Source organism: Lynx rufus, unplaced genomic scaffold (genome assembly GCF_022079265.1).
Source record: "Lynx rufus isolate CCGP_SWC_20201006 ecotype Redwood Valley unplaced genomic scaffold, mLynRuf1.p SCAF_7, whole genome shotgun sequence".
NCBI classification, from domain to species: domain Eukaryota; kingdom Metazoa; phylum Chordata; class Mammalia; order Carnivora; family Felidae; genus Lynx; species Lynx rufus.
The window spans coordinates 25,766,253-25,789,995 of record NW_025814889.1 but is presented as its reverse complement, the minus strand read 5'-3'; the positions used below and the strand labels follow the sequence as shown (position 1 = coordinate 25,789,995).

Genomic DNA, 23,743 nt, shown 5'->3' with positions numbered 1-23,743 from the left:
GTAATAGGAAAAAAGGGCATTACATAATGAAAAACAGTCAATCCAACAAGAAGGCATAACATTTATAAATATTTATGTATCCACCATAGAGGCACCAAGATATATAAAGCAAAGATTAACAGGGAGAAATTGTCAGCAATACTAGCAGGGGACTTACAACAGCCCACTTACATCAGTGGATGCATTATCCAAACAAAATCCATGAGGAAACGGTGGCTTTGAACAACACATTAGACCAGATGGACTTAATATGTACAGAACATTCATTCCAAAAAGAATAGAATACACGTTCTTCTCAAGTGCACATGGAACATTCTCCAGGATAGATTACATGTTCGGTCACAAAACTTAGTGAATTCAGGAAGATGAGATATCAAGCATGTTCTCCACCCACAATGGTGTTGTAAAATCAAAAATCAATTACAAGAAGAAAATTGAGAAAACCACAAAAATATGGGGATCAGACAACATGCTACTGAACAGTGGGTCGTTGAAGAAATCAAAGAAGAAATTAAAAAGTACCAAGTGACAGAAATGAAAATAGGAACACCACAAACCAAAATTTTTGGATTTAGCAAAAGTGATTCTAAAAGGGAAATTCGGAGTAATACAGGCCTACCTCAATAAACAAGAAAAATCTCAAATAATTGAATTTTACACTTGAAGCCCAAAGTTAGTAGAAGGAAAGAAGTAAAAAAAGATCAGAGCAGAAATAAATGAAAGAGACAAAACAATAGAAAAGGTCAATGAAACTAGGAGTTGGTTATTTGAAAAAAAGTAAGTTGACAAACCTTTAGCTAGACCCATCAAGAAAAAGATTAAAATCAGAAATGAAAGAGAAGTGTTACAACTAACACCACAGAAATATAAAGAATCATGAGACTACTATGAACAAATTATATACCAACAAATTGGACAACATAGAAGAAATGGAGTCCCAGAAACATGCAATTATCCAAGACCAGTCATAAAGAAATAGAAAATCTGAATAGACCAATTACTAGCAAGGATATTAAATTAGTAATCAGAATTTCCCAACAAACAAAACTCTAGGACCAGATGGCTTTACAGATGAATTTCATCAAACTTCCAATGATTTAATCTGTATATTTTTTAAACTCTTACAAAAAAACTGAAGAGGAGGGAGTACTTCCAAAGTAATATTATCAGGGAAGCATTACCCTGATACCAAAACCAGACAAGAACACCACGCACACATACACACACAATTACAGGCCAATATCATTGATGACACTGATGAAAAAATTCTCAACAAGATATTAGCAAACTCAGTTCAACGATACATTAAAAGGATCATAAGCCATGAGAAAGTGGGATTTAGTCCAGGCATCCAAGCATGGTTCACCGCCCACAGATCAATCAACAGGACAAACCACATTAACACAATGAAGGACAAAAATCATCTCTCAGTAGATGCAGAAAAATCATTTAACAGTATTCATCCATTTATGATACAAACTCAACAGAGTAAGTAAAGATAGAAAATACCTCAACATAATAAAGGCCATATATGACCCACAACTAACATCATACTCAATGGTAAAAAGCTGAAAGTTTTTCCTGTAAGATCAGAAACAAGAAGAGGATTGCACACTCTTGCCACTGCTGGAGGGCTAGCCACAGCAGTTAAGCAAGAAAAAGAAGACCTCCAATCAGAAAAGAAGAACTAAAGCTATCACTATTTGCAGATGATCTAATACTATATATAGAAAATCCAAAAGACTGCACCAAAAACTGTTAGAACTAATAAATGTATTCAGTAAAGTAGGAGGATACAAAATTAACAAAACAAATCTGTGGCATTTCTGTACACTAATAATGGATAATCAGAGGAATTAAGAAAGCAATCTCATTAAAAAGTGCATCAGAAAAAAAATACCTAGGAATAAGTTTAACCAAGGAAGTGAAAGATCTGTACACTGAAGACTATGACATTGATGACAGAAATTGACGACACAAATAAATGGAGATAGTCCATGCTCATGGACTGGAAGAATTAATATTGTTAAAATGCCCAAACAACCCAAAGCAATCTACAGATCCAGGGCAGTCTCTCTCAAAATTCTAAGGTCATTTTTCATGGAACTATAACAAATAATTCTAAAATTTGGAACCACAAAGGATCCCAAACAGCCAAAGCAATCTTGGGAAGAAGAAAGCTTAGGGGATCATGCTCCTTGACTTGAAATTATACTACAAAGCTATAGTAATCAAAACAGTTTGGTATGGGCATTAAAAAAGACACACTGATCTTAGAATTGAGAATTGAGAACCCCAAATTAAACCCACACATGCATGGACAGTTAATTTAAACAAAAGAGCTAATAACATGCAGTGGAGAAAGGGGAGTCTTTTCAATGAATAGTATTGGAAAAACTGGACAGCCACATGTAAATGAAACTTGACTACTGTCTTGCTCTATACACAAAAATTATAACATATTAAAGACTTGAATCTAAGACCTGAAACTAAAATTACTAGAAGAAGAAAACATAGGTGGTAAGCTCCTCAACATGTGTCTTAGCAATGTTTTTGTAGATCTGACTCCAAAATCAGGGGAAACAAAAACAATAAATAGGACTACATCAAACTCTGCACCTCGAAAGAAACCATCATTGAAATGAAAAGACAACCTACTGAATGGGAGAAGGTTTTTGCAAATCATTTATCCGATAAGGGATTAATATCCAAAGAACTCATACAATTAAAAAAAAAAAAAACTAAACAACACAATTAAAAAATGGACAGAGGATCTGAATAGACAGTTTTCCAAAGAAGGCATACAGATGGCCAATAGGCACATGAAAAGATGTTCAACATCACTAATAATTAGGGAAATGCAAATCAAAACTGTAATTGACATCACCTCACATCAATTACAACGGGTATTATCAGAAAGACAAGACATAACAACTGTTGGTGGGGATGTAGAGAAAAGGGAATCCTTGTACACTGTTGACAGGAGTGTAAATTGGTGCAGGCACTATTGAAAAAACTCTGGAGATTTCTCCATACTCTTAAAAAATAAAAAAATAGAGCTATCATATGATCCATCTATTCCACTTCTGAGGATTTATCTGAAGAATATAAAAATGCTGATTTGAAAAAGTATATGCACTCCTATGTTCATTATAACATCGTATACAATGGCCAAGATATGGAAAGGACCTAAGTGTCCATTGGTGGATGAATAGGTGAAGAAGATATGGCATATACGTATGCATACGTACACACATACATACACACACATATCCACAGTGCAGTATTACTCAGCCATTAAAAAGGAATGACGTCTTGCCATTTGTGACAACATGGATGGACCTTGAAGGTGTTATACTAAGTAAAATAGAGAGTGACAAATTATCATATCATTGTATTCATATGTGAAATTTAGAAAAAAGCAAATGAACAAACAAAACAAACTCATAGATGCAACACATTGGTGGCTACCAGAAGGTTGGGGGTGGGGACAAATTGGGTCAATTATATGGTGATGAGTGGTAACTAGACTTATAGTGGTGATCACTGTGTAGTGCATACGGATGTCCAATTATAATGGTGTATACTTGAAAGTCCTATAATGTTACTTGCCAGTTTTACCTCAGTAAAAAAAAAAAAAAAAAGAAAGAAAAAATTGGTTAAAAAAAACACTCCAAAAAAATGGGTAATTAATCTTAGGTTATCAGACCCTTTTGCTATTAGCCATACTTTGATGAGAAAGTTGGAGATATTGTTAAGGAAAATTAAAGTTTATTTAATCATACCAGTTTTATTAAAAATACTGCATTTCTAGTCATCTTAGCTCTAAGTAAACTATTTAAATAAAGGCAAAAATTACCATTAATTGGTGGGTCTTTATGGGTTTGGTTTTTATGATTGTGGAGAGATGCTCATTCAAGTCTTTGGATTTGAATGGATGCTTGGTGATGAAAAATGCCACAAAATACTCAGATTACTTAATTATTTTATTTTTTTACTACTATTAGATATGCATGTGATAGCTGTCATATAAAATGTACTTATTACAAATGGATTCCTAATTTTGTTTATTACATAACTAATTTTTAATGATATAAACATGTTTACTGACCTGTGGGAAAATTCCACTTTCTTTTTCAGGGTGAATTCTGCCGTCACCCAATGTGCATCTTTTTAGCTATGTGATGCCATGTAGAACGCTTTCCCACACCAATGCCAGTTTCTTAGAAGGAAAGTCATAAAAAGATGTTCAAAGTAACCATTTGTGCTTGATGTTGTTATAAGCAGCATTCAGTTAGCTTCTGAACATCCATAAATGAAGAATTTCTGGACTCTTTAAAATTGTTTCCTAATCTTATGCCAGAATGTTAGTTCTGCTTGTTCTTAGCACAGTCCTAGTACATAAAGACCTTGGAGCAACAGATCTTTCTTCCATTAATTTATCTTAGCATTAGGTAAGGAATGCGACTAATTTTGGAGTTTTCTCTCTCTTTCTTTATCATTATGTCTGAGTTCCTTTGCTATAATGCTATTATAGAAGTATCACTAAACTAAAAGCCAGAGGGCCTGGGTCTTAGTTTTCTAATTTTGGTGAGATTTTTGTATTCACTTAACCTTCTCAATATGGCCTCCCTTCTTCATGGGGTATTAGAAGGACAAAGTGAAATGAGCCAATGCTGTCAAGGGGAAAAAAGCAAATAGTATTCAAATATAAAGTAGTATAATGGAAAGAGGAGATTTCTACTTTTCATAATGTTGAAGAGCTTACAGATTTGAAAAATCTTTAAATTGTGCTGAAAAACTTACAGATTGAAAATCTGTACCAAGTCAGGAGTGCTTTGTAAGATAAAGGGGCATGATGTCTCTTTGTCCTGCCTCGTACCTTTAATTTTTTGTAATTGCTTTCACTTTTTCCGGATGAATATTCTTATTTCTGCCTCCTTTCCTACCACCCACTACGCACCTTTACCCACAAGTACTTTTTGTTCTTTTTCTTAAAAGGGAGCCACCATTAAGAAAGACGAGCAGACGGGGGCCATTATTGTGGCCAGAATCATGAGAGGAGGAGCTGCAGACAGAAGTGGTAAGGGTTTCAACACTAGGCGAAAGGACAGGCCATGGTGCATTTCATGGGCAACATCTCCAACATGTAATTAAGAGGATAAATGATCTTTGGATGTAATCCATCAAAACAAGAATAAGAAATTTTCTTCTGTTGAACCGTGGGAATCTGTTGAAATAAACGATAAATCTCATTCTGCTTTACAGTTACATGGACTTCTGAAGCAATAGTAAGATATGCTTCAAGTGTTCCTCACTTGAAAAGTACTACTGAAAGTGTGCAGCCTTTAAAACAAAATACAGATTCTTTTATTAAGTGAAAATAATGTACATTTCTAGACAAAGACCAGGATGCTGATGTCTTTTCTTTTGCCAGCATTATAATGTGGTAGTCTTTGGTTCTGCTGTTTAGAGGCACAGAATCTGAAACCTGAGAAGCATAAAGGTCTCCTCAAATGTATTAAAGGAACCAAACAATGCTTTAAGTATAGATACAATTGCAAATTGCAGTTCTTTTGTAGGTAAATCTGTTAATTTCCCGAATTTGCTACTTCTCAGGTCTTATTCATGTTGGTGATGAACTTAGGGAAGTGAATGGGATTCCAGTCGAAGATAAAAGGCCTGAAGAAATAATTCAGATTTTGGTAAGCTGAAATTTGTTTTAAAACTGCAATAAAAAATGAAATTGAATCAGTATGTTTCAGACTTGGTTATAAACACGGGATTTGGATTTGGCAGTCTAGAGTTCAAATCCCATCTTCATTACTTAATCCCTGTATGTCCTTGGAAAATACCTTAATCTTTGCATTGCCTCAGTGTTTTCATTTACAAATGAAAATAAAAGGTAAATATCTCACTGGAGTGTTTTGAGGATTAAATGAGCTAATGTCTGTGAAGGGTTTATTACAGGGCCCATCCCAAATGAGGTACTTAATAGAGGGGATCTACTCTGTTGTTGGTGACGTATTTTTCTTTTCCCTTTTTCCATCGACATGGCCAGACTGTAGGCTATGCTTTCTAGGCATATAAAACAGTGAAACTAACTTAGATGTCCTGTGAAATCTAAAACGAACAAAATTATTTTAGGCCTTGACAGTGTAAATTCTCCAGTTCATTTGTAAGGATAAAATGAAGGGAGACTGTCTCTGTTAATGTATGAAAGCATAAACATACAGAAATAGAGTTTAGTATCTTCAAGCAGACCTCCATATTTTTGAAAATTTTATATATGATTAAGATAGCATTTTAAATCCATGGGAAAGCTGTGAAATCCTTTTATAAATGTTATTGGATGAATTGATGATTCAGTTAGAAAAAATAGTTCCTGTTTTACACTACACGCAAAAATAAACCCCACAGAATTAAATATTTAAAGAAATCAGGGGCCCCTGGATGGCTCAGTCAGTTAAGCATCTGATTCTTGATCTGGACTTAGGTTATGATCCCATGCTGAGTGTGGAGCCTGCCTGGGATTCTCTCTCTCCCCCACTCTCTCGACCCACCCCCCCCAAATAAATAAATTAACTTAAAAAAATAAAAAAGTAAAGAAAGACTTTTTAAACTTGATGTGAAATTCAAACAGAAAAATAATTGCTGTGATTACTAGAATTGAACACTTCCTGTACAGAAAAAGATGCCATATATAGCTTGAAAGACACATGAGACTTAGGAAAAATATTGTCAGTGTATGTGACAGAAGGTATTTTAATGTGTAGAGAGTTCATAAAAATCAATAAGAAAACATAGAAAAATTTATAAAAGAAACATGGTGTCTGAAAAATATGGGATTAGAGGGACTTAAAAACTTGATAATGGCTACAGTCGGTCAGATTCTGGGGACACAGATGCATACTTCTATGCTTCTGGTAGTAAATCCTTTTGAGACAGCTATCTGAAACTATCAAAATTTTTAAATTTACATATCCTTAATCAAGAAATTCAGTTTTTGGAAATAACCCTGAGGACGTAATTTGGCAAATGTATTATATAAGTAAGATTTAAAAAATATTTAGAAATAGCAGGAAGGTTGCATTGATTGACTAATCATTCACCCATATGGTGCATTACTATGAGCCAATCACAATGGCTGATAGACGGGTGTGACTTAGTAATACTAGTAACTGCTTATGGTGGTTGAGCCCTTAAAGGTCACTGTTCTTTTTTTTTTTTTTTTTTTTTATTTTTGGGACAGAGAGAGACACAGCATGAACGGGGGAGGGGCAGAGAGAGAGGGAGACACAGAATGGGAAACAGGCTCCAGGCTCCGAGCCATCAGCCCAGAGCCCGACGCGGGGCTCGAACTCACGGAGCGCGAGATCGTGACCTGGCTGAAGTCGGACGCTTAACCGACTGCGCCACCCAGGCGCCCCTAAAGGTCACTGTTCTAAGGGCATTGTATACATTAACACACATACACACTAGTAGAATGGGAAGGGATCATAAAGAAGACTTGCTTTCTCTCTACCTATGCAATTCAGTATTATATGAATTCCTAATAAGATTTGTGAATTCTTGGGGCACCCGGGTGGCTTAGTAAGTTAAGTAGTCCAACTCATCTCATGGTTTGTGAGTTCGAGCCTCGCATCGGGCTCTGTGCTGACGGTGCAGAGCCTGCTTGGGATTCCCTGTCTCCCTCTCTCTGCCCCTCCCCTGTTTGCTCTTTATCTCTCTCAAAATAAACATTTAAAAATGTTTTAAAAAACATTTGTGAATTCTTTTATGGTAAGCAGTAACAATGATAGTGCCATTTTGAAATCACTCCTGTTATAAAATTCTGGTATTTGTACTGTTAAAACCTCACTATACTTGAGTCTCTGTGCTGTACTGGAGCTGGCTCTTTACATTTGCACGACCTGAGTCTATGCGGCTTTTCCCAACTTGACTTAGGTACGTCACGCTGGTAAATGGAAGCTGGCTGTGGTCCATGAAATTTGGCAAACAATACAAATCAGGGCCTTTTCTTTTCTTTTCTTTTCTTTTCTTTTCTTTTCTTTTCTTTTCTTTTCTTTTCTTTTACACAGCAGAGCCCTGGTTTATGAGCACACCATTGACAGTAAGCCTCAGAGATATCCCCCCATTCTCCTGTCTCTCCCTGCTTCCTGCCTCCTTCCTTTACTATCTCTGCCTCATGCTGTCTTCCTCTTTGCTTTCCTCCCTCATTCTTCTCATATATGTGCCAGATATTCAGTGCTGTCACAGAGCTGACAACTTAGCAGGGATAACAGATGTTAAGAAATAATTGCAATAGACCTACCCTATGACCCAGCAAGAGCACTGCTAGGAATTTACCCAAGGGATACAGGAGTACTGATACATAGGGGCATTTGTACCCCAATGTTTATAGCAGCACTCTCAACAATAGCCAAATTATGGAAACAGCCTAAATGTCCATCAACTGATGCATGGATAAAGAAATTGTGGTTTATATACACAATGGAGTACTACGTGGCAATGAGAAAGAATGAAATATGGCCCTTTGTAGCAATGTGGATGGAACTGGAGAGTGTTATGCTAAGTGAAATAAGCCATACAGAGAAAGACAGATACCATATGTGTTCACTCTTATGTGGATCCTGAGAAACTTAACAGGAACCCATGGGGGAGGGGAAGGAAAAAAAAAGAGGTTAGAGTGGGAGAGAGCCAAAGCATAAGAAACTCTTAAAAACTGAGAACAAACTGAGGGCTGATGGGGGGAGGGAGGGAGGGGAGGGTGAGTGATGGGTATTGAGGAGGGCACCTGTTGGGATGAGCACTGGGTGTTGTATGGAAACCAATTTGGCAATAAATTTCATATATTTAAAAAAATATATCTTGAAAAAAAAGAAATAATTGCATAAATGATTATTCAAGTACAGTTACCATAAAGGCTAAAAAGAGGAATAGACAATGACATGAGAGTATATTAAAGGGAGACCTGTTCTCATCTGACATGGTCAGAAAAGAATTGCACATATTGTTTTTGCTTGCCTTAATGAAATTAGAATGGATGTCTTTTTACCTTTTTTTAAAAAAAATTTTTAATGTTTTTATTTATTTTTGAGACAGAGACAGGGCATGAGCAGGGGAGGAGCAGAGAGAGAGGGAGAATCATTCCATTTTCTACCTTTTTTGCCTGCCTTCTCCTTGGCTCTACAAGTGTTCTGAAAAGTTTTTCCTCTGTTATCAGGCTCAGTCTCAGGGAGCAATTACATTTAAGATTATACCCAGCATCAAAGAGGAGACGCCGTCTAAGGAAGGCAAGGTAATCATTACTTAAGAAGCTTTTGGGTTTGTTTTGCGGGGCGGGGGGCGGGCACTAACGTTTTTCCTTCTAATACATATCCTCTTTGTCACAGCAAGTGGATTTTAATAATCTCTTTTTTAAAAAAAACGTATTCTTAAATCAAAGGAGAATGTTGGCCCCTCCACATTTATTTTTTTGTATTTACTCCTTTTAAATGAAACTTTCTTCCAGATGTTTATCAAAGCCCTCTTTGACTATGACCCTAATGAGGATAAAGCGATTCCATGTAAGGAAGCTGGGCTTTCTTTCAAAAAGGGAGATATCCTTCAGATTATGAGCCAAGATGATGCAACATGGTGGCAAGCGACACATGAAGGTGACGCCAATCCCAGGGCGGGCTTGATTCCCTCAAGGCATTTCCAGGAAAGGTGAGCAACTGGTGCACCATTACTGGGCTTTTGCTTCAAGTGACCTTTTGTTCTCTGCAAAATATCACTCGAGGATAGTTGTGATAAAATAAGCACTGAAACCTTGCTTCGGAATCCTTTATCCCCCCCCAGGTTTGGGTTTCTGTTTTGTCTAACTAAGTATGAATAATGACCAAAAATAACACGACAGTACCGGGGTCATATTCGGTTTTTGTTATGAAGCAAATGGAAAAATAGCACATTAATATCCGAAGCTGTACTGATGTGAAAGATGGAAAAAGAAGAAGAGTGATTTGGGAGTGGGGAGGATTTCTAAAACTTGGGAAGTTAGAGGACTCATTTTTTAAATTTGAATAGATTGCATTGTGTCCATTTTTCCCCTGACTTCCCACTTTTTTTTTTTCCTTGGGACTTTTAATATTTTGGTGTTATATTAATCTTGGATCTGTACTGAAAATTGATAGGCATTGACCTTCTTTTTCCCCCAGGAGATTGGCTCTGAGACGACCAGAAATATTAGTTCAGCCCTTGAAAGTTTCCAACAGGAAATCATGTAAGTTTGTTAATAAAAATGCAGAGTAACCAAATCTTGCTGTTTATTTTTGACTATTAAAGCAGGTGTTTGTGGTAGAACGAGAGCTCGTATTGCCCTGTGATAGCTTTAGGGTCATCGTTTCATGGCAGCCAAACAAATAAGAAATTCATAGTAGAATACTGAAGTGAATCTTTGGAAGAGAGGGGTGTTTGCAGGGTTTATAATAAACCCATGGCTCACACTTTAAGAAAACAACTACTACTCTCCTTGGCTCCTGAATGTAGGTGTTTTACAAATGTAACCTAAAGTGCAACTCTTTGATTTCTCCCAAGCTGGAAGGTTTGGGGAGGATACTTCTTGGTCAAATTAGGGGGAGAAAACCCACCACTCTCTTGGGCACAAAGGCTGTTGTGCCCAAGAACCGTTGTTCTTCTTTCTTCCTTGCTTATCCAGAAATCACAGGAACTCTGACCTTTAACCTGCCTGTTTGGAGTTGTTACGAGACTAGGTTAAAACAAAATAAGAAAAAGGACGAGGTAGGATTACTGAAAAAGATAGTGTGGATTTAGATGCCTTTCCCTACCCCCCCCAGCTCACCGCCCACCCCCCCCGCCCCCCCCCCCGCTTCATACTGCCCTTCTCTCAGCTTCTCTTTACTCCCCACGCCTCACCCCTGTCAAATCCCCGTCCCATAAATTCCCTACTTCATCTCCTCTAAACGTTTCCCTGTTCTAGGCATTTTCAGAGTAAAAAAAGCCTTTTGTTTTCAACACAGAGATTGTACATTAAAAGGCAGAATGCACAAATAAATGGTCCTGGAATTTTACACCAACATCTGGTTTTAGTATTGTTGCATTTTTCACATCTCCTGTTATTTCTGTCAGTTTGTAGACGCGTATAGCCCAGGAATTACATTATAAGAGAGCCAAACTACAGTCGAGTATAAATCTCACAGAGCAAGCAAATACTTCAAGTGGAGCACGGATTCAAAAGCCTGCTTGTTCTTGCTCCGTTAAGTCTGGGCAGAAGGAAAACACACTTGTCATAGAATGCCACATGGATTGTGACATCAGAAAGCTTACAGCTTAACCAGAATGTTGCATCGTTTTTAAGTGTGATGAATTTTCGCTGGCAGGGGCTGTGGGGTATCCACCTGACTTGCTCTTTGAAGGATTTCTAAACTGGGGCCTGCCCCCTTCGAAGATATTTGGTGCATATGGGATAAAGTGTGTGTAACTGGAAAAGGAAATCGATGTAATTCTACTTGAATCTGAATCCATACTCCCAATTTGTTTGAGTCTTAGGCAGCTCAGAAATGTCTAGTTTGATATAATTATGAATTCTCATTTAGTGAAAGTTTTTATAAATATGTTTCTTTAAAGAACTACACAGAGTAGGTATGTATTGTCTTTGTCATAGCTCTCCTCAAACTGGTTTTAGTATAAATGTGTGTGAATATGAGAGGGGTTGTGTGTGTGTGTGTGTATGTGTGTGTTTATGTAGAGGTGTTAATTTAATGAATGGTTTTTGTCCGTTAATATGCATACTTTTTTATATGACAATACCCTAATATTTGAATCTGAGAAATACTTATTCCAAAATTACCTAAATGCTTTTATCTGAATGTGTTAGGGTTTTTTTGTTTTGTTTTGTTTCGAGGGTTTTTTTTTTTTTCTTTCTTTTTCTGCCTCTTAAAAATACCATTTAGGAATGTTCACTGATTCTCCATTCACTTCCATCTTTTCTCTTGTTTTAAAACTAGACTTGATTTGTGGAGAGACACATTAGTTGTTCTCATCTACAGATGTTTTCTGGTTTTAAATAAAAACAAATCTGGTCAATATTATCCAGATCACTAGCGAATAGAAAATATGGCCTTATTCAAAGAGACAGTGTAGTTCTATGGAGATTAAACAGGAATCCAGGACTTCTATTATCAATTAAAATTCCATTTGAAGGGCACCTGGGTGGCTCAGTCAGTGAAGCGTCTGACTTCGGCTCTGGTCATGATCTCACGGTTCGTGAGTTCGAGCCCCACGTCAGGCTCTGTGCTGATGGCTCAGAGCCTGGACCCTGCTTCGAAATCCATGTCTCCCTCCCTCTCTCTGCCCCTCTGCTGCTCACATTCTCTCTCTCTCAAAAATAAATAAACATTTTAAAAAATTAAATAAAATTCCATTCGAAGTTTTTTTTAATGCTGTCTCCTAAATCTCTGAACTCAAAAGTTATGCCACAATTATTATACTGGTTCTTAAAGTGTCTTTAAAGTCATTTAAAAGCACTTTGTTTTGTAATGTGTATATTTGTTAGTGATTGCTTATATAACTACACTTGTAAAGGCCATTTGACCCAGCACTTGCTGGACTTCAACATTCGGTACTTGGATTTTTAGGATAAGACATCTATCATGCTCTTTGCTAAATTACAGAATAATGCTATGAAAAAAAATAAAGTTGATATAAAATCTTTTATTTACATGACTTTGGGGTTTTTTTTAAGTTTATTTTTTGAGAGAGAGTGAGAGAGCGAGAGAGTGGAAGGGTCGGAGAGAGAGGGAGAGAGAGAATCCGAAGCAGGCTCTGCACCGTCATCATGGAGCCCGATGAGGGGCTCGAACTCACTTACTGTGAGATCATGACCTGAACCAAAGTGGGATGCTTAACCAACTGAGCCACCCGGGTGCCCCTTATTTATGTGACTTTGAATAATAATTCACAGACTAGGTGTTAAGAAAAGTTTCTAACTTAATGTAAATGTTTAAAAAAATTTTTTTTTTTTTTTTTAGCGTTTATTTATTTTTGAGACAGAGAGAGACAGCGCGTGAACAGGGGAGGGGCAGAGAGAGAGGGAGACACAGGATCTGAAACAGGCTCCAGGCTCTGAGCTGTCAGCACAGAGCCCGACGCGGGGCTCAAACTCACAGACCGTGAGATCATGACCTGAGCCGAAGTCGGACACCCAACCGACCGAGCCACCCAGGCACCCCAATGTAAATGTTTTTAAAAGAATTCTGTCACGTTGGTGTTTATACACTTACTAAAAAATAGTCACGTTGATAATTTTCTGTACTAAATTTTACAAGTACACTTAAAACCTAGGAGATAGTGTTAAACATTGAATTTTAGGATAATGACTCAGGTAATATATATCAAATTGGCCAGTTAACTTTTTTCACAAAATAGTTGCTTGTATTACTATGGGTTTAGTCTTTATTTGACTCACAGTGTATCATCATAACTAAAGTTTGCATGGAGGAAAAACTCTGAAACTATAGGGCTTCAGTCAATGTCAAGATAGAAACAGAGGATCCAGGACTATTATCTTTGCATTTATGTTTCTGCTACAGCTCTAGACCCTGGCTCCATGGTAGAGAAAATCAAGAGCCAGAATACTGACTTCTTCAGACTTTAAAGCTGGCATTCTCGTGCAAAACTCCGTGGTAGTCATCTTTGGTGCTTGGTTATTTCCTACCCCGCACCTCTTTTTTAAAATTTATTTTTTTAATCTTTATTTATTTTTGAGAGAGAGACAGAGACAGACAGAATGCAAGCAGGGCAGGAACACAGAGAGATGGAGGCACAGAATCCGAAGCAGGCTCCAGGCTCTGAGCTGTGAGCACAGAGCCCGATGCGGGGCTCAAATTCTCAAGCTGCGAGATCATGGCCTGAGCTAAAGTCGGATGCTTAACCGACTGAGCCACTCAGGTGCCTCCGGTTATTTCCTCTCCTTAAGAATCATGGCATATCGAATACAGACTGAAAACATAGGCCTCTCCAAGAAAATAATTTGTCCCTTGAAATTAAACATTCCTGAAAAATACGAACTCTTAAAACTAGAGCGTAATTAAATCTTAGAAGCTTGAGAGAGGGACTATCTCCTTTACTCACCTCCTATTTTTTTCGAAGAATAGTTTACCCAACAAAGACATTTGTCATGGAAGTCTGTGTTCCCTCCTTTCATCTGATGATAGGTTCTTACACAGTGGATTTACATTAGTCACGGAGAAGAGCAGACCTAGAAGTATGATAGGCTTTCTGTGACACAGCCAACTCAAAGATTATTACATGAAAGATACAGGTTAAGTGTTTTGGAAATGAGTTCAGAGTATATCTTATTGTCAAGTAACATACAGGAGTAGTTTTCGTGATTGACGCTCGGCAGCTTGCAATTCTTGTGTCGCTATAATTTAAAGTGCTCTATATGGTTTTCTGCCAAAACCTTATTTTTTATAGTTCAGCTGCATGTATATAAAGCAGTATGATATCAGCTAACATTTAAAAAGAAACAGGATTTTCTTTAATCAAAATATTGTCTGTTCCCTTTTGTTGAAGTTAAACTTTATAAGTTAAGAATTGTCTTCCTAACAGTTACAAACATTAATAACTTTGACCTCAATAGCATATGACTTCTTTCTTTCTTTTTAAAATATTTATTTTGAGAGAGAGAGAGAGACAGAGCATGACTGGGAAGAGGGGCAGAGAGAGGGAGAAAGAGAGAGAGAGAGAATATGAGAATCCCAAGCAGGCTTTGCACTGTCAGCACAGAGCCCAGTGCGGGGCTCAATCTCATGAATCGTGAGACCATAACCTGAGCTGAAATCAAGAGTTGGATGCTTAACTGATACAACCACCACAGTGTCCCATAACATATTTAAATCTGGTTTACGTGGTATTCAGAAGGCTCTTCTTATTCAAGTAGTATATTTTACAGGAGAATACTCCAGTATGATCTTCATTTACAGTAATTAATTTCCTTTTCTAGTTATCAAAGCATAAATACCTGAAAATTTCTCATACTGGTGATTGAATAATATGAATTTAAAATTTTTCTTTTATAAAACAGTTCTTTAGAATGCTTTAATTTTTTTTTAGTGTTTGTTTATTTTTGAGAGAGAGAGAGGGAGACAGAGCACGAGTTGGGGAGGGGCAGAGAGGGAGGGAGACACAGAATCCAAAGCAGGCTCTAGGCTCTGAGCTGTCAGCACAGAGCCCGATGCGGGGCTCGAACTCAGGAGCCATGAGGATCATCACCTGAGCCGAGGTCGGATGCTTAGCCGACTGAGCCACCAGGTGCCCCTATAGGTACTCTTAAAACCCAGAAGGTATGATTTTTTGACCTTTTAAAGATTAGAATGTAAAAACACAAAATGCCGTATTTAGAATTTGTTTTAGCCAGTTGTGGCTGCTGTCATGTGGATACAAAAGAAAATATTTAATTGGAGCCAAAGCCAATATTTGTTTAATTGGATAAATACTTAATATTGAATTCAAACAGGATATAACTGAGTTCATTCAAAGACAAGCATTTTGGGGATTGAAGATCACAATCAACAGCACAATTTAAATGTTTTAGTTTTGTTTTTTATTTTTATTTTTGAGAGAGAGGGAGAGAGAATCCCAAGCAAACTTCACACTCAGTGTAGAACCCGACACGGGACTTGATCCCATGACCCTGGGATCATGACCTGAGCCGAAATCAAGAGTCAGATGCTCAACCGACTGAGCCACCCAGCCACCGCTGCCAACAGCATGATTTAAACACTGAGTAAGCAAATGAATTCTCTCTCCATGGTACCAGTATCTTGGAAGGCCAAAAATTTGAGAATAATATACATAACCGTACTCTACAGGTTGTTATAATACAACTTTTCAAGTTGAGTAAGCTCCTTTCTCTTGGCATCTTAAACAATGCTTATTTATTATGTTCCTACGTAAACTTAATTCGGAAATTAATAAGTAGATTGCTTATGTTCTTACGTTAAATTTGTATGCCTGAAACTTTGGCAAATATTTTCTCAATACCGGTGGGGTTTTAAAAAATAATGAATGTGGCTTTTTTTTCCCCTAATGTTTACTACTTTTTTTGGGGAGATGCCAGAGGTCAGAGTTTGTGTGGACAGAGGTGGAGATGAGGTCAGGGTTTGTGTGGACAGAGGTGGAGATGAGGTCAGGGTTTGTGTGGACAGAGGTGGAGATGAGGTCAGGGTTTGTGTGGACAGAGGTGGAGATGAGCTAAGCTGTAAATTGCATGTCTGACTGCTCATGCCACGAGATGGTTGAGCTGACGGCCTAGTTATTGTTGCTCACTTTTCATCTCAGTAGACTGTGTTCTACTTCCATAAATGAAGATGTTGCTTCTAAAACACTATCAGGGTGTGTGCGTTTAGCCTTTCCATATGAAGGGTTCTAACGCCACACTGTTTCTTGCCTTTTGTCGTGGGGACCCAATACCATGCAGGTAAGAAAGAGTTGCTTAACAATTAGAGGTGTGGTCACTGGTCGTGGATTATTACAGACTTTTAGGGAAGATTGCATAGGGGCAGAGCGGGGCATGAGAAAGCAGCTTCTAGGTGGAGATTTAACTTTGCCCCCGTAAATACTATCATACCTATATAGACACAGTTTCTCCTCTTGTCAAGAGTATCTGACATTGCTCTACATAGAGTAGCATTATGTTGAGCTCGTCAAATGCTCTTCATGAGGGCCTTTCCACTCTCTTCTCTTCGGCCAAAATTACTCTTTGTGACCCTGTTGGCCTCTCCTTGGTGATTTTTGTGATTCTCCCATCCAGCTCTTCAGTGTTGATGTGGAGAGTGGACTCCTGGTAATGCTGGGAAGAGTCCCCTGTACCTCTCCGGTCAGGAGACACGCACTTGGGTGGTTCAAGCTTTGGGGGAGGAGGGGGCAAGAGGCTGGTGTGCTGGGAGATGGTGGGAGTAGACAGGAAAATTAAAAGAAACTTACTTCATTTGACCTCTCCCCTGACTTGTATTTCCTAGCCTGAAGTTAGAGTAATTTAAAAAGTGATTTTGGTGTGATTAGTATAGTATAGTAGTTAAAAACACACTCTGGAGCCAGATCGTGTGGGTCCACATCCAAGAGTGTTTTGCTTCCCTGTACCTCTGATTCCCATCTGTAACCTGGAGACGATAGCACTGGCTTCAGAGTTGTTGGAGAATTCAGTAAGTTTATGCATTTAAAGCGCACAGAACAGTGCCTTACCATAGTTGAGAATCCTGCAGTAATCCCAGGTGTCTTCTGGGATCAGCCTTTTGTATATTTTCCTCTTTGTTCGAACTTGCTAAGTGTTAAGGAAAAGTGTTCTTTGCTTTTCCTGTTGGATGTCTATTAAGCATGATGCTTGCTTGGATATATATGCACGTGTGTACCATGCAGAAAATATCATTCTCTTCCTACGTAAGAGTGTGGAGGAAATGCTCTTCTGAGAATGTACAACCTTTTATTAGAATATGAAACATACCATACTCTATGTGATATGGCGATGTTTGTTTTTTTGCACGTGTGTGTGTGTGATCCATGGCTTTTGTCATCTGATTTACACGACACTGTTTCTGTAATCGGGGTGCAACACTCAGTCCTGTTGTTCCTATCAGAAAACATACTTTCTGTTTAACAGTCCACTTAATGGTGGCGTGTCTGAGTTTGCAGATTGACCCATCTGAAGCACAGCTTGTGTTATTTCCACTAAGCCTAGTTGCTTGGCTTGTCCTAATCCACATTGCAAAGTTTATTATTTGTTTCCTGATAACTTGCCTTAGATGTACATGGCATTTCACAGCTACTAAGAAATGAGTGTAGATAAACTCACAACTTGGGGTGACTTATCATATGAGCCTGAATAACACGATATGCTTGTCATTTTTACTAATGCTGTTCAGATAGAACCAATGTTGTTGGAGGACCCATAGGTATTTGAAAGATAAAAATAAAATGGTGCACACTCTCTCCTAAGTGTTTCCTTTGGCCCACTCTGCTGTTTAGAGAGAGAAGTGAGCAGAGAACTGTCCTGTTCATTCTACAAGGTCTCATAGCAAAATATGCTCTCCCTTGACTCATGGTTACATTTTGCTGCTATTAAATTGCCAGATTTTGTTTCCCACCTTTAACTGAAGGTGAGTCTCCTAAGTCAAACGCAACTCTTAAATTTCTGTCCTATCAGTAACAACTATTTTTTAGACTGTTTTTTTAAAAATACTTTTCATCATGAGGAGGGCACCTTTTGGGATGAGCACTGGGTGTTGTATGGAAACCAATTTGACAATAAATTTCATATATTGAAAAAAAAATAAACACAGTAGGATGCATGATAAAAAAAATACTTTTCATCAAATAATATAGACAAAAAGAAGTAAAGGGTTCTGCCTGACTCACTTCATATTTGTAGTAAGTTGATAATTGCCAGAATATTGTTAAATTTATAGGGTACCTAGACATTTTAAGGGCGTTTTAAGGGTTGTCCAAGTATGCATCCTATGTATTGAATAGATAGATTAGTTTACAGACAGAGCTGTGCTATGAAGATAATCCCCTGTTGAAGGTGTTATTTTGAAAAAAAAAAAAAAAAAGTTTTTTCCTCATTATTTTTCCCATTTGGGCACTTAATAAGCTGAATGAAGGCTTGTGCTTTTACTGCTTTTGGTATACACCTTCTTTTTAGACCAAGACTCCAGTGCAGTCTAAAATGTAGGTTTTCATGAATTCTATTTATTTGTTGACTAACAACTTTGAAATATTTAAAATACATTTTTTTCCCTTTGGCTTTTCTAAGATGTGGAAACAGTTGAGTGTGGTAGGTGGATTTTTTTTTCCCCCTTAGATGCATCTTCTTCCTACTTTGTGTTTTCTGCACATTTAATCATTTGCTTTCTCATTTTCTTTGTGCTTCTCAGAGGAAATTAAAGGTACATGTATAAAAGTTTCCCTGGCGTAGTCTACTAATTTTGTTTAGTACACATCTGGGCGGATTAAATTGAACATAGCAGGTAGTTTATAAAAGATTTTGTACATCCAGACGTCCCTGTTGACATTACAGTAACTGAAAATCATGATTGGACTTTGTTTTAGAAAGAACTGCACTATTTTTGTTTCATATAGCAGAAATATAGAAAGTAATCTGCAATAGTACGTTGTTTTATCCTCTGCCAATAGTCTCAATGCTGTTCAAATATATCGACATCCTCACTTTAACATAAGGATGTCAGGGGCATCTTCTCAACTATTTGACGTCTGCACAAGCTGTGTTCTCAGTTCCAGAAGTACACTGATGCGAAGATTAGGGTTCTAAAGCAATAAGTGCCCCGCTACTTAAATTAAAATTTGAAGATACGCGTAACCCAGTTTTCATTTAACTCCAAGAAATAATGAGTAGCACGTTGTTTGTTTTAAACTGCTTTCCTCTGTTCATTTTTCAAAGTCAAAATCAAAATAGAAATATTCTGCCTTTAGTTCTTCCCGACACAGAATGTCTTCCCATCAAAAGAAAAGACTGTGTCTTCATTGTAACCTTTCTCTCTAATCCAGAGAGCCGAAATAAGTTCTGTATTTTACATATTATCCAAGAGCCTGATTTACAAAAATAAGTTCACTTTGGGGATCCAGTGTGGTGATTTTCTTACCTGTGAAAAGTAGAAACATTGTAGGCAGACCTTTTATGATTTCCTTGGAACTGCATCAGGTAACCCCTGTGGAAGGTTAAAAAACAAATCGCATGATGTTCTGAAACATGACTCGAAACTTAAATATAAAACAAAATGTTTTATGTTTAAGAGTGGCTTTGTGAGGGCTGGTTGACGCTGTGCTTTACAGAATCGTTTTGAGTGATTTATTTTTTGCATCTGTGGCTGGGCTTTTCTAACTGTTGTGCTTTATTTCTCGGCTTTTGTTCTGTATGCTTTTACCCTCCATCCAGAAGATGCTGAATATGCTGGTTGCCACAGTGGAACCTATATAGGTGAGCAATCGGTCATGGAAGAGGATTTCTTTCTTTCTGTTGCTTTCTTCAAAACCACGATGTTGTTTTATCTTAAATGAGCATATCCGCCCTGGCATGCTCTGATGTTCCGGTGGGGGGGGGGGGGCGGTGGGGGGGGGGGTAGCATGAACCTTTATGTGAAACAGGCTCAGTGGGTTGGACATAAAGGAATTCATAGTGTGCTTTCGTGGTGCTGTCCAAGGAGCTCTCCAGATGCTATATTTTTGTAAATCATCGTATGTTTTTGGATAGAAGACGAAAACTGTGGTGAAGTCATTTTATGTAGTTAACAGCGGCTGGACTTTTCTAAATTATCTGGTTAGCTGTTAATTAGTCGAAGCTTCGAAATAACTTCTTCCAAAGTAACTTTTTGGTTTTTGTCTTCTAATGATTTATTCTTCGCATAACACCCCTCTACATAACCATTGATTGGACAGCCCCAACTATAACTAAGCCTATGATTAAGGCGCTAATCTGTATCAGAAGGGAAAATTTTCCAGTGTGGCCATGCCAAGGGATGTTATAAGCAAAAGCCAAGGTCTCTGGAAATTGTTAAAGGCGTCAGAATTCTCTTCATCTACACTCACATCAGACCTTTCCTGCCCTTGCCTTGTAGGTAACTGACTAGTTCCCTACTTGCACTCGTGACAGGTGACTGTGTGGAAACACAGCTTTCGAGACGACTGCTTCACCCTCCTTGATTTTAGACAATGTCTCTTGGTTATTGGAGAAATTTGCCAGATACTATATTTAGTATTTAATATGTATTATCTCAAATGCTGTGAGACTGGTGGTATTTTTTCCGCTTTACTGAAGGGAAACTGAAGTTCAGAAAGTTTATGGGAAACACCTAAGGACCTACAGACAGTGAATGGTACATCCTGTTCCACATATATATCTGTGCACGTAGAATGCCTGTACTTGATCTTTGACGGCATGCTGCCCTTTAGTTTTTCATTGTACAAAACAAACCAGAAACTCCATGCCGAAATCTAGAGTATTCCCGTTTTTAGGCTAGAAAAACTAGAAGTAGATGATCAGACAGGAGTTGAAGTTTCATTCTTTCTTTACTCATTTCAGAACAGTACAGTGTGCCAAATATTCTGTATATTGGTTAATCCCTTCTCCTTCCACCCTTAGAAGCTTTAATGGCTTCAGGCAGCAAGTATTTATTGCCCCGATTCTGTGGTCAGCTGAGTGGTTCTTCTGGTCTGTGTCAGCTTGCTGAATCTTTGCAGTCTGGTAGTTTGGCTGGGCTCTGGTTGGTCTGAGGGGTAGGGGGCTCACTGGGTCCACTGGTTTCTGTGTCCTATAGTTGTTCATCCGCCAGGACACTAGCCCGTAAAGCATCTCGGGGTTCCAGACGGCGACAGAGAAAAAAATCGCCAGTGTGTATGTGAAGCCTCTGCTCACATCACATGTGCTAATGTCCGTTGGCCAAAAGGGAGATGTGAAGAGATTGGCAGACATTACTACAAGCTTCTACCTCTCTCAAAAATAGAGGTACCTACTTTCCCTGACTTGAAGGGCATTAACCTCAGTTAGATGGTAGTGTGTATCCATCCAGTGAGTGACTGTGGTATAAAGCGGTATCTGATGAGAGTCACATAAAATGCTGTAATTCAAGGATTGAGGGGATGATCATGCCAGCAGTGAAGGACTCGGTCCCATAAGAGATGACGTTAGAATTGGGCACCAAGCGTAAAGTGGAATTATAGTTAGCAGCAGGGGATGAAGGTGGAAGGAGTAACATGGGGAGAGGTGACTGTTGCAAAGCACCAGGCCTATTTAGATTTGGGTGACACAATGTGTGTGCGCTTTCTCTGCTGTGCTCTGGAACCCTGAGACCACAGTAAGGGCTGGCTTCCTGGACAGTGAAAAACTACAGGAAAATGAGGTCTGGGTAAAATGCCACCCGATCTAGCAAGAGCTCCATTGTTATCTAGAATCACTGATAACTCTGAGAAGCTAAATTGCAAGGTGTCAAGGAATAAGAATGGATAGTGAAAGAAAGATAGCAGTTGAGTTTAAGGCCATTTTTGTAGTTGAAAGTAGAAGTATTTTAGTGGGAGAGGGAAATAGGGTCCATTTGTAGACAGAGATGATGGAGCTGATGGTAAAGACTTGAAAGTCTTGAAATCAGAAGGACTTTGGTTGAACAGAGCCCCAGAGCAGACTAGATTGGGTGGAACTGAGCCTCCAGGAGTGCTTTAGATTAAAAGAACTTGGCATTAGCAGGTGAGATAAAACATGCAGATACCCCACGCCCCTGAGTAATTTTTAGGAAAAGGCAGAGGGCTTTCTGTTTCCAGGAGACCATGCTACATCACCCAATTACAGACGAGAAGAGGGCGCCATCTCAGTAAAATGGGAATATCACGCATCATACAGTGATTCATATCCAGCTGGTAGTGCACAGTCTTTAGGCTATGTTTGGACAAAATATATATTTTTGTTAGGCCCACAAATTTGAGAAATTCCATGTAAAAATTTCTGACTCCTTTGACGAAACAGAAGACGTGACTACACTAGGCCTTCATCTTCTGATGACCAGCTGGAGCCGAGTTACAACTGACTCTGTAAGTGGAGCATAAGGTCTCTGGTTGAGCACAGTGCCCCACCGCTTACGGTCTTGCCATGCTGAGGCGGGACGTCCGCAGACGTTCTCCTAACAGCTGTGCTGGTGTTTGTGTTATACCAGTGATGCATTCCTTGGGATCCATGTTCTCCAATGTGGCGGAAATAAATATAGCCAGATTGTGTTTAAGAAAAATGGGACACCCTGTTTCTCTGAGGACTGAGTGTGTGGTGCAAAACGCATTCATGTCGATGGAAGACAACTTAGGATTTTTCGGCCTGTCTAGCTTCTGAAGGCTTTTGAATTTGCAAGCCCTGATGACAGATTATAGCTATCCATTCCATCAGCTCCTGCTCTTAGAGAAAATTATCCTTTCCGGTGGCAAAGGGAAAAACATGGCCAGTGTGTTTTAATATATGCTCATCATGGTGGTGTTTCCTTCTGGCCTAAATGCTTAGTCTGACGTGTGTAGCAAGAGACTGCCACAGGTTCACGTGTCATGAAGTTCATTTAGGGAGGACTGAGTTAAGGGAGTCTAGCAAGGTGCCTGAGAAGACAAGCATACGATAAAAAGACCCTTGTTTTTAAAACGAATATGAGGGGCGCCTGGGTGGCTCAGTCGGTTAAGCGGCCGACTTCGACTCAGGTCATGATCTCACGGTCCGTGAGTTCGAGCCCCGCATCAGGCTCTGTGCTGACAGCTCAGAGCCTGGAGCCTGTTTCAGATTCTGTGTCTCCCTCTCTCTGACCCTCCCCTGTTCATGCTCTGTCTCTCCCGGTCTCAAAAATAAATAAAACGTTAAAAAATAATAATAAAAAAAAAATAAAACGAATGTGAAAGAATAGGATTCATGAACGAATTGTGTTTCTGATAAGTGTCTTCTTTTAAAGAAACACTTCAAATAAGGACCACAGATTTGAAATGTTTTCTTTTGCAGGATAAACAAGTTTGATCATAGCCTCTGGTTATTATATATATAATTTAAATTATATTATTATTTTTTTTTATTTTTAGACTACAATTATATACATTATAAATAATATAATATAATGGAACAAGTTGACTGTTATGTGGATTCTGTTTTACCCTAAAAAGCCAGATCCTCAAGATTTTTATTTTTTTGTTATTTTTTTCTTTATTTTTTAGT

At 38.4% G+C, this 23,743-nt stretch overlaps 1 protein-coding gene across 3 annotated transcripts in view; it reads left to right on the top strand.

Moving 5' to 3' along the window:
- MPP7 (MAGUK p55 scaffold protein 7) overlaps positions 1-23,743 on the top strand; it is a 299,853-nt gene that overhangs the window by 201,787 nt on the left and 74,323 nt on the right. For all 3 annotated transcript variants that reach the window (XM_047065426.1, XM_047065427.1, XM_047065428.1), the window contains exons 7-11: positions 5,002-5,083; positions 5,620-5,705; positions 9,227-9,301; positions 9,515-9,711; positions 10,200-10,264. In XM_047065426.1, the coding sequence (XP_046921382.1) occupies positions 5,002-5,083; positions 5,620-5,705; positions 9,227-9,301; positions 9,515-9,711; positions 10,200-10,264 (505 nt within the window). The remainder of the gene's footprint in view (positions 1-5,001; positions 5,084-5,619; positions 5,706-9,226; positions 9,302-9,514; positions 9,712-10,199; positions 10,265-23,743) is intronic.